At 41.4% G+C, this 16,159-nt stretch overlaps 1 protein-coding gene across 1 annotated transcript in view; it reads left to right on the top strand.

The window, feature by feature from the left end:
- GIGYF2 (GRB10 interacting GYF protein 2) overlaps nucleotides 1-16,159 on the top strand; it is a 75,815-nt gene that overhangs the window by 48,720 nt on the left and 10,936 nt on the right. Inside the window, 12 exon segments of the mRNA XM_032119255.1 lie at nucleotides 538-717; nucleotides 5,640-5,839; nucleotides 5,928-6,087; nucleotides 6,165-6,365; nucleotides 6,845-7,035; nucleotides 7,748-7,907; nucleotides 9,816-9,982; nucleotides 10,364-10,452; nucleotides 11,447-11,554; nucleotides 12,104-12,201; nucleotides 12,703-12,803; nucleotides 13,591-13,752. Of these exon segments, the coding sequence (XP_031975146.1) occupies nucleotides 538-717; nucleotides 5,640-5,839; nucleotides 5,928-6,087; nucleotides 6,165-6,365; nucleotides 6,845-7,035; nucleotides 7,748-7,907; nucleotides 9,816-9,982; nucleotides 10,364-10,452; nucleotides 11,447-11,554; nucleotides 12,104-12,201; nucleotides 12,703-12,803; nucleotides 13,591-13,752 (1,817 nt within the window).

Genomic DNA, 16,159 nt, shown 5'->3' with positions numbered 1-16,159 from the left:
TGTTAACATTGCTAAGTTTTTTCTCGTTTATTTCTCAGTGCTACTTTAAATTTTCAGTGTTTCCTAATAGTAAGACTGCTGTATGTCGGATTAAATAGATCTCATGTTCTTTTTATTACAGAAGTAACAAATGTGCTTGGTTTATATAATGTTTACACTGTACTCCCATTTAGCTTGAGACACTTCATGATACAGCAGTTTATTCTTTCTCTCTGCACGCTTTTGCCTTCTTTCTGTTACATTTCCCTACATCTCTTAAACTGCCTTTTCCTCCTCTGTCTTTCCTATCTATGTTCCAACTGCTTATTATGCTTTGCTTTCTTCTGGATTTTTTTTTTGTCTTTCCATCCCAAGGTACACAGGGACCTGGATTTCTTTTCTCTGTCATGTTTCCTTCCTGAATTTCCATTCCTCTCCTAGGTTCCTGTAACCACTTCTGGTGCATTTTTGCCTCCAAAGGAGCAAGATTTCAACCCTTTTCTATTTCTGTGTTCCTAAAGACAGGACGCATGTTCACTGGCGTGTGTTTTTTTGCAGTGAGACCAAACTTTGAGGAAGGTGGTACAGCGACTGCGGGGAGGAAACACGAATTTATACGCTCTGAGAGCGAGAACTGGCGCATCTTCAGGGAGGAACAGAATGGGGAAGATGAGGATGGAGGCTGGCGACTGGCTGGGTCACGGAGGGATGGGGAGAGGTGGCGTCCTCACAGTCCAGGTGAGAGCAGAGCTGGGCAAACATGCAGCCATGGTTACAGAGAGAGGGCAGAGGCCGTGAGGAGAGGGAGGTGCCACATTCAGGGCAAAAATAGGTTCATGCAGTTTTGGTCATTAAATACTGTTCTGGCATGTGTGGGACTCTTGGTCACAAGACGATTAGCATAAAATTATGTACCTTTTGTTTTCCTTTTAGCATCTTCAGTACCCTTATGTATTTAAGGGAACAATACTTTTCAGGTGTTCACTTGTCTGTATTGTGCTCCAGGTGTGTAGGTGCCTGGTAAAATAAGGGGTTTTTAATAGTACTGTTTCTTTGTGGCTGTGACAGTGAGGGGAGAGAAATCACCCACATTAGACAGCATACCTAAGGCTGCAGAGTGACACTGACACTAAACCACTCTGGTCATTGGCCTCTTTCTAGTTTCCCAGAAATGTTTGCAATGCCAAGAAGCATTCTTGGAAGATCTCAAAATATGTTGCTCTATGCATTTTGTAGTTAGTTACAGGATGTCTTGTCTCAATAAAGTTCAAGCACCTGTTTGATTTCACTCTTCCCTTCCCTGGCCTGACAGGGCAAGTCTGTTCACTTGCTTTCCAGCATTGCATTGCCAGAGTTGCAGCAGAAATACAAAGCAGAGCTTGGTATTTCAGTAGTAGGACTGAAACATATTATATTTTTTTTTTTTTCCTTCTCTTTGGAAAAGACTGTCATACCTGGTGTGGGATTCTGGGTTTGGCTATCTTTTGGCTGCAGAAGGCTTCTGGAGTACCAGGAGAGGATTAGGCTCTTCTATTGTTACATCTTTATAGAATAATAAAATCGTTAAGTTTGGAAAATATCTTTAAGGTGGTTGAGTCCAACCATTGACCCAGCACTGTCAAGGCCACCACTAAACCATGTCCTTAAGTGCCACATCTACATGGCTTTTAAATCCTTCCAGGGATGGGGCCTCCACCCCTTCCCTGGGCATCTGTGTCAATGCTTGACAACTTTTTCAGTGAAGAAATTGCTCCTAATGCCCAATCTAAACCTCCTTTCTGGCAGTTCTAGAAGGATGATAAGGGCCCCCCCACTTGAGCCTTCTTTGCTCCATGCTAAAATTAATAGGAAAGCAAAGAAAGCACAGGACATTTTTGGGGCAGAGGTGGACAACTTCTCTTCAGTACAAAATAGTCCCAGTTGCTCTTACAATGGGTCTGTTGCCCTTTTCAGCATCCCAGACTTTCAGTATGGTTATTGTTGTGAGCAACCATTACCTTGGTTCTGAGCTCTCTCCACAGCTGTGTATGACTTTCCTCGCAAACAGCTGTTCTCTTTTACTAAAATTTAGCAGCGAGCCCAAGGCTTGATTTATCATCAGATGTTTTCTATTTAGAGCAAGGCTAAAAGGCAAATTTTGAAGAATATAATTTTCTTTTCCCCAGTGTTTGGTCACAGTTGTTGATCAGACACTGCTGCTTTGTTATCTAGTTGAGGCGACATCAGGCCAGCTACCTCGTGATGCAGCATGATACTCAGGAGTGGAGTGTTCTTTGAGTACCAGCCCTCATGCTTTAGCTTAAAAGGAAGCTTAGACCTCAAAGTTTAGAAGTTCATTCAGCTCTTGAACGTTTTTGGAAGATGTTCTGAGGAATGTTTTGAAAATTCATTTCACTTCCATCATGGAAAATATTACTGCTTTTTTGAATTTCAGTGTAGTAGAAACTAACTGAACTTCCCTTACAAGTTAGTTTTAGCAGGTATTGTTGAAAGCCTGTTCAAAGACTTACGTGAATCTGCAGAAAAGTTGCTGATTTTGAGATAGCCTGAGCTGACAGCTGTATTGTCCTGTTTCCAGCTTTCATCAGAGCTGTATTTGAATTCTCCTTTTAGTAGTAGTCGCAGAACTATCAAAACGGTTTTAATCACATTTTTGCTTTAAACAATGAGTTTAACTCAAATTGGTGTGGCTTAAATGGCTTCTTTGTACTTATTCTGGTGTTAGGTAATAGTATAGTCATATGTCCTGCTAAAAATAGAGAAATGTTTTCATTTGTTTAGCTGGTCCTTCCTTTGGCTTGACTCTGTGTACTCCCTGCTAGCATCTTTAGGCTGGCTTTAATATCTGCTAGAAGAGTGTGACCACAGATTTAGATTCATTGGCTGCTTCAAAATTCTCCTTTTTTTTTTATTTTTAATTTTTAACCATCTTTTAAAATTATTAATGTGTAAAAAGCCCTTCTTTCTGTTGTTCCAATTCTTGCATTCATGCCATGATTGCCCTTTAAATTTGCAAGGTAAGTCTGTTTTGTCAGAACCTGCTTTGGTCTCAAAACTAGTGACTGATCTATAGATGTTTATGGTTTTGGTTACCAAGTCAGCCTTAAGGAATAGGAATAATTTTTTCTTGCCTAGAAATCCCTGATGTGATTTTCTTTCTTTGCTTTAAATTGAAATTTGCTTAGCTGTTTAAATTGGTCTTTTTCCTGAAAAGCATTCGAGAGAGACCTTAGGCCGTACTCTCCTGTACGCTCATATAAATCCTTTTTAGTTGCTGCTTTGTTTGAAGGGCTTTTCAAATTCATCTTGATTCACTCCACTTTCAGAATCAGGTGCTGTGATTCAACTAGAGTTAAACCTTTGGGCATTGTTCCTTGTGTTTCTTAAGTATCTTGAAGCAACTTGAAGCAACATTGGAGAATCTTGCACTAAAATTGAGCGAAATAAGAACTAGGTCTATATATAAGATATGCCAAAAAATGTGCACTATTCTTTTGTTAAGTGTTTAGCATTTAGAATTGTTTTAGTATATATTGACAATTTCAGTGCTGAGTTAGAATATACCTTTTAAGAGATAAATAGCTGCTAATAAGGCTAATGTATACTTGTATACACTACAGCCAGTAGTCCTGTCTTTTACCTACACTGTCACCAAAAATTGCAAGGAGTTAATTAAGCTGAAAATTATCCTTATACTTTAAATCTTGAACGTGTAACTAGTGCCTAGTGATACTATATGGCTGAACCTACAGCTATGTTTGTGTCCTAACTGTTGTTAGTTAAAAAGCTTTAGGTAAGAATTCAGGTTTATCTCTACTTCTGGCTTGCTTTAAAGGTTGGCAGCCTGACACTTCAGACCTGAATTATGGCCTATATTCTAACTGGGCTTTTACAAACATTTTTTTACTAAGAAACAAGGGCATGTGTCTGCTGCACCTATGTCTTTTTGCCTCTCCATGTAGCTCTGAAAATGCGGGAGCTGTAAAAGGTGATGCGACAAAATCTCTGCAAGCAGACTACATCGTTATTCATTTGAACTTTGAACATACCCGGGCTAACAAAATTCACCTTCAAAAAAGCACGTTTCTGGGTCTCACTATGAAAAGCTGCACTCCTGGTATTGGGATGTGAACTGTGGAAAAATAGCAGCTCCTGTCAATGCAGGCCCATTTATGGCTGTTCAGGAAATTCTTAATACTGAATTTTCCTATTCCACATGAAAGAGAGCTGAAGAAGAAATGCTCAGCCGTTTGTGAGCGCTAGGGTAGCAAACAGGCAGAGCTGTTCATCCATGCTCTGTGGCATTGCCAGAGTCAGGCCATAGCTCTGTTTGTCCCCTTGCTGGGAGCCCTGACATGGACACTGCTGCTTGTCATGAGGAGCTGTCTGTCCAGGGACTCAATCAGAACTGCTGTCTTGTTGTCAACAACCTTTCACGCTTAAATCTCTTTCCTCAATAACATTAAAAAGATTGCCTCAGAACACTGATTTGATGGTTTAATACTTCTTTCTTTGCGAAGCATAACTAGAAGCATAGGTTAAGTTATCCAGTGGAATTATTTGCAAATAAGCACACATGGAATAGTGAAGGCATTGTTAAAGTCTGACATTTGTGTTTTCTTGGTAAAATTTAAGATTGAAGTTCATAATGTTTCTGGAAGGAGTTTGTTTTACATTTCCTTTATTTGTGAGACAAAGATGGATTTTTGCATGGCTAATATTAATAGTTAGGGTATTAAGGTCAGTGTGGAAGCATTCCTCAGTCATGAAACAGGACCACATTTCTCTCCTTTACTATGATTTTTGTTTTGGTAGCCATTTGATACTGTGAGGCTGCACTGATTATGGTGCACAGATTCTTGGAGCAAAAAAAAGAATTTACTTTTTTTTGAAAGCTGTGTACAGACCTTTCACTCCCAATTTGTTTTCCTTAGCCGCCAGTGCTTTACAGTTTAAATAACATTATTGCACTCAGAGGATTTGAAGCTTGGCTGAATGAAAGTGTCTTCTGAATATGAAGTTTATACTTGAATTGAGAAAGTTTTCCCACTTCTTATCTTTCCAAGTTTTGGTATTCCATGGCTAAAAAAAACCTTTCAAGAGACTGACCAGTCCTTTCAAAGGTATTTGAACAGTTATCACTACCATTTCTCATGTATATGCACAAAAGCGTATCTGAGGGCAAGAGGCAAAAAACATGGGTGTTCTGTTCAGGATGAGACTTCTGCAGAGTCCCTGAAGGAAAATACAAAATCTTATACATGTAAAGGTGCCAAAAAAAGACTTAAGTCAAAGATAGCTGGTAAATTCAATTGGCAACTAGTGTTGCTTGTCTTATTTTGGTGCCTGTTTAAGATTTTGTAGCCCAGCTTTTTTAGCTGTATGTGGTTTTTAATGCTTATTCCACAGTTTATAATGCGGGGATATACTGTGGACAATATTTGAAAGGCTTCTGCTTTTTGGCGAGATGCTCCTTTTCTTTGCCTTGTCCTTGAAGTCGCCCGTTCACAGGGGGGCTCTGTACCATGTAGGGGCTTTCTGAATTGCTGTCAGTGTCCCCTTGTGTCATTCCCCCCCCTCCCCACCCCATTGTGTGAGTGCTGCCCTGGGACCATGTGGTAAAGCTCCTTTCCCCGCCTTAGATGGCCCTCGTTCCGCAGGCTGGCGGGAGCACATGGAGCGACGGCGGAGATTCGAGTTCGATTTCCGGGACCGAGACGACGAGCGGGGCTATCGCCGCGTGCGCTGCGGCAGCGGCAGCATGGACGACGACAGGGACAGTCTCCCTGAGTGGTGCTTGGAGGACGCGGAGGAAGAAATGGGCACTTTTGACTCCTCTGGAGCATTTCTCTCTTTAAAGGTGAAAAGCTGCTTTGGGCCCTTGGGTCACTTGGAGCAAATGTCCTGTGATGTCGGGTGGGTTATGGATGATTGCATTGACTTTGCAGAAGGTGCAGAAGGAGCCGATACCGGAGGAACAGGAGATGGACTTCCGGCCTGTGGAGGAAGGGGAGGAAAGGTCTGATTCTGAAGGGAGCCACAATGAAGAAGCCAAAGATCATGAAAAGACCAAGAAAGAGGGGGAGAAAACAGAAAAAGTAGTGGCAGGTAAGGGAGACTTCTTCTGCAACTGTCAATGTAGAATTTCTGTTAATTCAGTTACTTAGAACTATGCCCTGTTACAGAAGCAGTGGAGGAGGCAGCTCAGGCATCGTCTCCAGCTGCCGGGTCAGACACTCCACCGAAATCCCAGCCTCCAGACCTGCTGCAGGCAAACCTTTTTGAAAGAAAGGAAGAGTCTGTGCCAGAAAGAACAGAAAAAGCAGAAGATAAAGAGAATCGAGTGGAGAATACACTGTCAGCCAAAATGTCCAACAGAGGGGAAGGTAATAAACCTGACAGATAAATTTAGTAAGTTTCCATTACTCACTGTGAGTAGTCCTGGCCCCTTAAAAGAGGCAAGGACTGGATTATTGTGATGGAAAGCCACAATTCACTGACTGATCTATAAATACAGGATTTGTTGGATATGCCATCTCAAATGCTTGCAGTGCACTAGTACTCCACACTGAAATGCGTTGTGGATGTGCCTCAGTGTGGTTCAGCAGAGTATTATGGACAAATGTGTGTGGCCAGGAAATGGGATATGCTGAAATCTGCCGAGTTCTGCACTGATAGAACTAAACTGTTCATTTCTTGAAGTTAGGTTGGGTGCCTGTGCTGTAAACAGTACTTTCAGGAAGATCTGAAAATGCTTTTGCTTTGGTGCTAAGTTTGAGCCGTTGAATATTCTCTGCATTAAGTTCTTAAAAGTAATTGTCATTTATGTTAAAGATAATGAACTAACTTCAACATTTTTCTTTAGATTTGGCTTCTCTTGCTCAACCTTTGCCACAGATTTCTGCAGACACAGCTGCTTCTGCTCATCTTTCTCCTCCTGTTTCCAATTCAAATCCTGTTCTGCGGCCAGTTCAAACACCTGTCACAGCTGCTCCAGGCATGGGCAACATTCCCGCTGACCCAGATGATGAAGAGGGCCTCAAACACCTAGAGCAGGTAAAATTTCTCAAATTCCTTTGTTGTTGACAGTAGTGAGACTGGAGGAATGTGGAATGCAAAAAACACTTGAAGCCAATAAAATCAGAAATGCAGCTGAAACTTTACACTCCACAATACCGAAAGCTGCTTCTCTCCTTTTTTTTTTTTTTTTTTTTTTTTGCCAAAAGTTCAAGCTTTTGTCTTTTTATGGATCAGGATGCTATACCCTGTGTTAAAGAGCTGGAGACCATAGTGCTTATGGCCACTGTCAAGTTGCATATGATTTGCCTTGAGAAATTATGTGTGTCTGTTAAAACCCCTAAACAAACAAACCATCAAACAAGCAAAACCGCAACCAAAAATCCCATAAGTGAAGCACAAGACTTGTTGATGAAAGTGTGGTGGCGGCTGAGATGTAGAGCCTTCTTTGTGCTCATGCTCCCATGCCTGTTTTATTTTTCACTCTGGTACTGTGTTGGGACCTCCTTGGCAAGTTGTTCTAAAGCTTTTCTTAAGCAGGTGAGCTGTGCTTGTTCAGGATTCTGCCAGCATGGTAGACAGAGCCCCAGGTTTGTGTAGCAGTCACTCCTGTCCTGGGGCTGCCTGTCATTCCTGGTACACTCTGGAGCACTGGGTAGCACAAGGTGGTTGTATTTGACACACACATTTTCAAATCTGTAAGCCCCCATCTAACTCTCTTATTTCTTGCTGGTTTTGATGTCTCCTGCAGCAAGCAGAAAAAATGGTGGCATATCTGCAGGACAGTGCCCTTGATGATGAAAGACTAGCAGCAAAAATTCAAGAGCACAGAGCAAAGGGTTCCTCTATGCCGTTGTTCCATGAAGCCATGCAGAAGTGGTACTACAAAGATCCACAAGGAGAAATTCAGGGTAGGTCTGTGCCATTTACACTTCCTCTTTTGTTTCCTGGAATTGTTAAAGAGGTCTTCACAGAATTACCACCAAGAGATGCTGGCGCTTGTTTTTAACAGAAGCAGCACAGGGAATTTACCATTCTAGAATTAGGTTTTGAATATATCTTCAACTCATCACTGCCCCCATGAGCTCAGCAGGCCTAACATCCAGAACTATGCTTTATCATGGCTGAGGTTTGCCATCATTTTATGTTTCTGTAAATTAGGTTAGACTAAAACCTGTTTTACATGCCAGTCGTTACTCAGATTTCCAGATAACAGTGGAAACAAACAAAGAACGTGACCACTGAAGTAGCTTGTTGTGAAGAATCCACAAGAAACCGTGAAATTAGTTTTCTAGGCTCAGCCTGATGATGTGGAGTAGTCAGGGAGGGGTGGTTTGTTTAGAATTGAGGGGAAAGAGGAATCAAGTTTCCACCAGCCAGTGCTTGTGCAGAATCTGTTTAAATTGTGCTTGCAGCCGGTGCACTGTTTGTTCATATAACAGATAGGAACTGTTTCCTGCTTTCAGTTTTGCTTAACAATTTTTTTTCTTTTTCAATGAAATTTGGAGCAGGCCTTTCATATAGATATTTGCATCTTTGCTTTCAGAAGGCACTTTTCTTTTGGAGGTCCCAGGGCTCTGTTTTAGCAGCTGCTTATCTGCTTCCCGAAAGTGCAGTTAAACAGTGTGTTTCTTCCTTGCTGTACTTCACACTGTGTAGTGTGAATGACTTCTCAGCTGTGAACTCCAGATAGGATTGGTGGGGGTGTTGTTTGTGAGATCTGTGCCAATCTCTTGTCTGCAGGTATTGCATATCTTTAGGGTTTTCTTCTCACCCCTTCAAGTTTAAAGAAAGTTAACCATGAAGTGCTTCTATTTGCTCAATATATGTCAGTCACTGCTGGGTGTTTATTGCTGGGTGATATAAATATTTTTGTTGTTGGATTAGGTACTTCCTCAAATATGTTGTCAAAAAGTAAACACTTCATATAATTTTTTCTTCTTGGGGATAGCCTCTTGTGGTTTCATATTCTCTAGGAGGAATTGCCTTCTAGAGTTACTCCTTACACAGAAGGCAAGGGTTGCTGAATATTCCTGCTTTTCAGAAGATGTTTTTGTGAAACTTATTTATGTGGTTCTTACTTGGTTAAATAATATTTCAATACTGGTTTTACATCTATTTGAATATGTAAAATTAGTATGGAAGCCCTCCTTTGAAAGGAATGACTGAAGTCTTTCTCAGAAAAAAAGAGGAAGAGAAGGAAAAGTGTAGATTTTTACAAAGGAAAGAAACTGGATCCTCATTATCCTAAAAAATGTAGTTGTTCACTCAGACGTGGATCTGTTAATCTGCTAAGTTCCAGAAGCAAAACTCGTGTAAAACATGAGAGTTCCTCTGATTTGAAGGCAAGAGTTGAAGCAGGCTAAGATTGTTTAATTATCTGTGCAGTGGGGAAAGCAGCACTTACTGTTCAAGCACGGTCAGCCAGCAGGTACTGCTGAGCTCCAGAGTGGAAGCTGCAGCTACTGTGAGCCTGAAGCAGTGAGTGCTGCTGGAGGACAGCAGGGGAATTAGCTGGACCAAGCCCCACACCACTGTGGTTGCTTGCCTTTCACCCCAGAGCTGACCTGTCTCCCTCCAAAGCAAGGTGAAAGCCATAATGCACTTTTCCTGTGACTGTGGGGCAGTGCTGTAGCCCCTGTGGAGATGTGCATGGACACTCCAGCCTTGGATGAGCAGGGTCCCTACGAGTGGGTGAGGCGGACAGGAATGCCTGGTGCTGGGCACTGTGAGACCAAAGCCAGCTCCTTGTTTCCAGCATGCTGAATCTGGCCTTGCTTCCCCTTCCCCACAACATGTGTTGGTTGATGTGATTTCAGGTCCATTCAGTAATCAGGAGATGGCAGAGTGGTTCCAGGCTGGATACTTCACGATGTCGCTGTTGGTGAAGAGAGCCTGTGACGAGACTTTCCAGCCACTTGGAGACATCATGAAAATGTGGGGCAGGGTTCCCTTCACTCCAGGCCCAGCACCGCTTCCGCATCTGGTAATTATGTGGTAGTTACAGTATTCAAACAGTCCTCAAACAAGTGGGAACTTAATTATTTAGGTGTCTACTATGTCTTGGAATTGCAGGTGTTCCGAGCACCAAAGTTGAACTTGGTGTTAGATTACTTTTGCAAGAGTAGAAAAGAAACGTAATTTAAAAATGCTTGGTTTGCCAGGTTTGTGGCTGGGAGGCTGGGTCCCGTGATAAGTAAGGGTGCTGTGTATTTCACAGGCTTTGTAAATCTTCATCTTGGTCTAGGTTTTTTCCTTTTTTTTTTTTTTTTCTGGTCAAAATACAACTTTTACATTTCTTGCATTTGCAATCTACTACTCCTAGTATGTATGTTATTGAAAAAGAATTTTTTATCCCTATACGTAGGGCGAGCTGGACCAAGAGCGACTGACTAGACAACAAGAGTTGGCTCTGATCCAAATGCAGCACCTCCAGTATCAGCATCTTTTAATACAGTAAGACTTCCTGTCCCAGAGATCTTCCAGTGGCTCTGTTCTGCTCTGCCTTTTTAGTCATCTGGGTTCAGCTGCTTGTCATTGTTTCCTTGGGCAGTGGGGCTGGGAGTGCTTCACTTCCAACAGCCATAGCTGCTTCCACAAACACCAGAGATGTTGGTAGTCTATGGGATTAGGGCAGTGCGGCTGCCCCAGGCTCACTTTTCAGAGTCCTTTTCAGTGTTACACATTGCAACTTTGGTGAGACCTGCTTTATAGGTAGCTGTTATGGTCAGACTGGATCCCAGGTGTCCTAGTAACGACCTTCAGATGTTGTGATGTCAGGGGAAGGCTACACATCTTTGGAACTGGAGATCGAGAAGGCAGAACTTACCTTTAGTCTGCTTGCTCAGCTCTCTGAAGATCAGTGGAATGCCCTGCTGGGCAAAGCAGTTTGTCATCCATTTTGCCAAAGCTGTCAGTTGTTCAGTTATGGCCAGTTCCTGACAGCTTGTTTTGCAGCAGCTTGGAGGAAAGAAAGCAGTCAAACTGCTTGTTTAGGGGAACCTGAAAGCATGTGTCATGATTACAGTTTTTCAATACTGATTGTCAGCTTATGATTGAAGCAAGAGCCTGCTCCTGTACTAGGCAATGCCTTGACATACTGGGGAAGAGACTGATTGTAGGTGGGCAGTGGTCAAAACCAGATTAATTTGAGCTAACGTTATGGAATTTAGACAAAAAAGGAAAGCAGTGTTGTACAGCTTACAAGAGAAACATGGGGCAGTAATAGCCAGGTGACATAGCTGAGGGTGAAGAGAATTCTGGTTCTGCTCATGTGAGCCAGCTGGCTGTATTCTTACATTTTGATTCTTGCCAAGCTCCGGTTCTGTGGTTTCCTCTAGTATTTAGCATGTATGTTATATGGGTCAGTGGGCATTAGTCCCAGAGCATGAATCTCTCTGCAACTTGGGCATAAGTGAACAAATACCATTTGTCTGCTTCTCTTTTGAAGACAACAGTATGCACAGATGCTGGCTCAGCAGCAGAAGGCAGCCCTCTCATCCCAGCAGCAGCAGCAGCTCGCTATTCTCCTGCAACAGTTCCAGGCCCTGAAGATGAGGTGAGCTAGCCCAGACTTCTGTTCTTCCTGTACTCTAGTTTGTATACAACAATAATTCCATCTTGTCAGCTGTCTGTCCTAGTAAAGTTTGCTCATATTTTAGGATTACGTATTTTAAAGATGGTAATGAGAATATGAGTATGTATCAGAATGACAGGAAACAGTTTCAGGATATGGAGTACTTCTTTATATATGTAGCCTTTGCCTCAGAGAGTGTTTATGGAAATTAAGAGTTGAAACTGTAACTGTCTGGCAGCTGTGTTGTGCTGGTCACAGAGGGGCTTTGCCTGTTCTGCAGTACTGTAGGATGCTTGTTCCTCAAACTGGCCTCTAAGCAGCAAATGCAAAACTGTAGCTTAGCCCTTGACTTAGCAGCAGGGGCGAGATCAGCAAGAACGCTGCAAGCAACTAGTGTTGTCCTATCATATTTTTGTTTTAAATAGAGGTGTGGAAGGAAAGCAGTGTGTTACAAGTTACTGAATCTCATGCGTGTTCAGAGCACTCCCCTCCCTGGAAGTGGCATGCTGACTCTTCCTATTGGTATTACAGAATATCTGAACAGAACATGATGCCACCTGTTACAAGGTCTGTGTCAGTGCCGGACACTGGCTCAATATGGGAACTTCAGTCAGCTTCACAGCCTACAGGTAAGGTGCCTAGCCTGGGTCAGGTCTCTTGGGAAAAGTCCATGCATTAAGAGTCGGCATCTTTGACATGATCCTTCCCTTTTTGACACAAGGGGAAGTTATTTTTGCATCGTGATGTTTAACTGGATCAGCCTGCTTTGCCTTGCACTATATAAGTTCCATTTGAGAGTGATGAAGAATACGGTAATTTTTCCAATGCTCATGGGAAGTCTGGCTCTGAAGGGATTGTTCTGTTTACGGGTGTTCTGCTCTGATGGGAGGAGGAGTTGGAATAGCTGGTTCTTCTGTAGAATTTCTTAGGAAACCCAGCCTTCCTTCAGTCATGGACGAGCCTTGTTCTGCAGGAAGACAAGGTGGCCCTCTACTGACGAAGGTGGAAGTGTTAACATTATTTGAGTTCCTGAAACGTAGTAACAGCATACCCAAGATTCTCCCATTTCAGTTACGTTTTGTTCATGTGCTTATTTTTGCTTGTCAATGTTTGTTTTCTTCACTGTCTAGTCTGGGAAGGAAGCAGTGTCTGGGATCTGCCCATTGATACTGCAGCTCAGGGACCAGCTCTAGAACAACTTCAGCAACTCGAGAAGGCCAAAGCTGCAAAGGTCAGAAACTGTTTTGTACTGTAAGAAGTTGGGATTGCTCTTCTGCAATGTAATTGTGGTTCTTGAGCCAATGGAAGACCGAGCTCTTCAATGGATGACTTTGACTAGGTTTTCATGGAAAACACCATAAAGAGAATAGGGGTTATAAAAACAAGTTACGAAATCCTTGTGGACTGCTGTTTGGAAACCATTGCTGTGGAGGTACTACTGACCTCTGAAATAGCGGTCGTGTTCTACATTTGTGATTAAAACTCTTCACTAGCCACCTCTGTTTCAAACTGAGATCATCATGAGCTGTCAGGCCAAGCCCTGAGTTGGGACCAGGTAGTTGTTCTCTTAATTGTTATGATTTTCACCGGAACTGGTTTGGGGAATCATAAGAGTCCTATTTGCCAGGGTTATTCCACAGGTACTCTAGTATTAAATTATTTTTGTGACTTTGAACCTGTATGACTCTGTACCTTTCCTGAAAATTATTATTTTATGATGACTGCAAAGCAACTCAGTACTCGCTTCCAAAGTTAGAGGGTATTTTGAGGAGCTGATGTAGAAAGACTGACTAGAGAACTGGTGTTTGTTACAAACAGAAATTGTTCAAAATTGTTCTAGACTGTTTCAGGAATCTGACCCCAGTAGGCAGCCAGCCGATAGGTAAAATTGCAATTGAGGGAGAGCATCTCTGAGGCTTCATCTGTTAAGCTGTTACTATAATTTCAGCAGAGTTGCCCTAAGAAATGGTGTAGGAATACGTTACCTGCATCTGAGTATAGTTTTATGTGAATTGTAGCTAGAGCAAGAGAGGAGAGAAGTGGAAATGAGGGCCAAACGAGAGGAAGAGGAGAGGAAAAGGCAGGAGGAGCTTCGGAGGCAACAAGAAGAGCTACTTAGGAGGCAGCAGGAAGATGAGAGGAAACGACGGGAAGAAGAAGAACTGGCCCGCAGGAAGCAAGTGAGTTTCCTCAATGTAGTTAATCTCTAATTAATTATAATACTTTATAAAACTCACTTTAAGAATCCTGTGGGGTCCAATTAATCTTTGGTAGGTGTGTATGAAGATAGTTTTTAATATTTTTCATGTGAGTATATTAAATTATGATCTCTTCTGTTCTTGATTTTTTTAAGAGCCCAAACTGCAACCTGAGAAATGGGCTTTGATGCTTCTCTTTAAGATAGGTTTCTGTTTGTGAGCACAAGGCCTTTATTCCATGTGGAATATCCCTTCTCAACTTTTTAGTGTCAATGTTAGACTTTAGTTAGTTAGTTACTGCATGTTTTAATCTTTATTTGCCATTTATGCAGTCGAGCGTTCTATGAAGATATGTTCTGGAGTAGATGGAGCTTGAGCAGCTGTTTTAAATGAATAAGAGGTAGAGGGCTATAGTGGACAAAAAGTGATGTGACATTCAGCTTATTTTTTTCCTTGTTTCTTTTTTTTTTTTAACTTAGTAAATTATTTTTTGGAATAAATTATTATCCGGGTAATAGTCTGTCAGCTTTTTTACTTGAGTTGATGGTTGGGAAAGGAAAGGATGTAGTTTGGTCAAGCATATTTCTTAAAAACAATTATGTGGTCAGTGTTGCGGTAGCAGAATGAATGTAGGAATTGTAGTATGTGCTTAATCTTCCAAGAATACAAAATGGAGACATTGTTAGTTGGCATTTTTAGCACTTACTTTCTGAATTCTGTATGGAAGAAAATGTAGTTGCTCCTTAAGTGTTGCAGCAGGGAAAGACAGTGAAAGTTATAGTTTTCACTCCACGTGGTGAAGGATAAGGGCAAGCACAAGGCTGAGCTTGTTCACTAAGGAGTTAGTCAGTAACTGTCCTGAAAAGTACCACATGGAATAATAGGCAAAAGTACTCAATAATTCTGTCCTTTATAGTATTTCTTATGAGCTTAGGTAGGCAGTCGTAAAGGGTGTTCCTGCTTTAAGGATCAGACACTTCAGAGGAAGCCTCTAGAACCTCTACTTTTGTTTGGAATTTCGTTGTAGATCTCAATTCACTCAGGGTTTGGGTTTTGTCACAGAAGATCTATTTTAATTGGCACAGTATGACGTAGATAACTTTCATGGTATCTTTTGGAATCACGTCTGCAAATAAGTGGCTCCTTGCTTTAGCATATCTACTTTGTGTGCAGGAAGTCATTGTGCTGTACGGTGGAAAAGGATCCTCCACTTGAGGTCAAACTAGGACTGAAGCAGTAATACGCTTAAAAGTTTACCTTTTGAGATAGATTGCTTTAGATCTGGTTCAATAACAAGAACTCATTTTTCAGCTGATCACCTGGTAACTCAATGTGCGTCGCCTGTGCTGGCTTCAAGTAGAGTTGCATTGTTTCTTTTCACTCTAACAGTTTTGCCTCTGTGTATAACAATGTCTGTTAAATTCCAAAGTTTTGTTGTTCACTTTGGATTTGTAGAGTAAACAGTCTGACTCTCCCGTTCTGAGATGCCATGGGAAGTAACTATTTACACGAAGGAAGCAGAACGGGGTTGAAAAGCAGTAACAGCAAGTATCTTAGTTCATTACCAATGCAATAATTGCCACAATGCTTAATTCTGAGCAGTAATATCTTGAAAAGATAACAAAGCGTTTAAGCGCTTCTCTGGAAAGAGAAACTAACATTGTATTCTGTATTTTAAAAAAGAAACTGGTCTAATATTTGAATCTGACTTCTGTACTGGAAGGCATTGTAGAAACAGGGATGAACTGATTTATTAGCATGGATTTATGCAGAGGAGATGATGCTTAACAAATTTGATTAACTTCTTTTGAGGAGATGACAGTGAGAGCTGAGAGGGGTGAAGCAGTAGACTTAATCTGCCTGGACTTCAGGAAGGCTTTTGATGTAATACTGCATAAAAGACTAGTATATAAGGTTAGTAAATATGCTGTTGATGGTGAATTCTAAATAAAAAAATAACTGATAGAAATTCAATTCTGTAGGATGAAATGTCATACCAAATGTTGAATTCAGTTCTGTTCACAGTTTTCATCAATTACTTTGCACTGTAGAATTGCAAACAGTAATGCCCAGCTTGTGTAGCTCCTGTATTTTGTTTTTGTCTCTGGTCTGGTATCTTCTATTTTGTAATAATTGATTCCTTTCAGGAACAAAATTTGAGGTTTAATAACCAGCTAATAATTGTTTTCTCTGAATTATGTCTTTAATGCTCCCTTTAAAATACCTGTTTCAAGGAGGCGAGCAAAAAGATTTGTGAGCCCTAGTAACATAGACAAGCAGAATTGCAGGTGTCACTAACTGCAAAAAATTCTCTGTTTTATTTGAAAATCCAGAGTCTATTGAACTGGGGATTGCTGCTTAAGGATTTTTTTTGGGGTAATATTACAGA

Source organism: Corvus moneduloides, chromosome 10, assembly GCF_009650955.1.
Source record: "Corvus moneduloides isolate bCorMon1 chromosome 10, bCorMon1.pri, whole genome shotgun sequence".
Classification (NCBI taxonomy): domain Eukaryota; kingdom Metazoa; phylum Chordata; class Aves; order Passeriformes; family Corvidae; genus Corvus; species Corvus moneduloides.
Note: the sequence above shows the minus strand (reverse complement) of the source record. Positions and strands in the feature narration are given on the sequence as shown.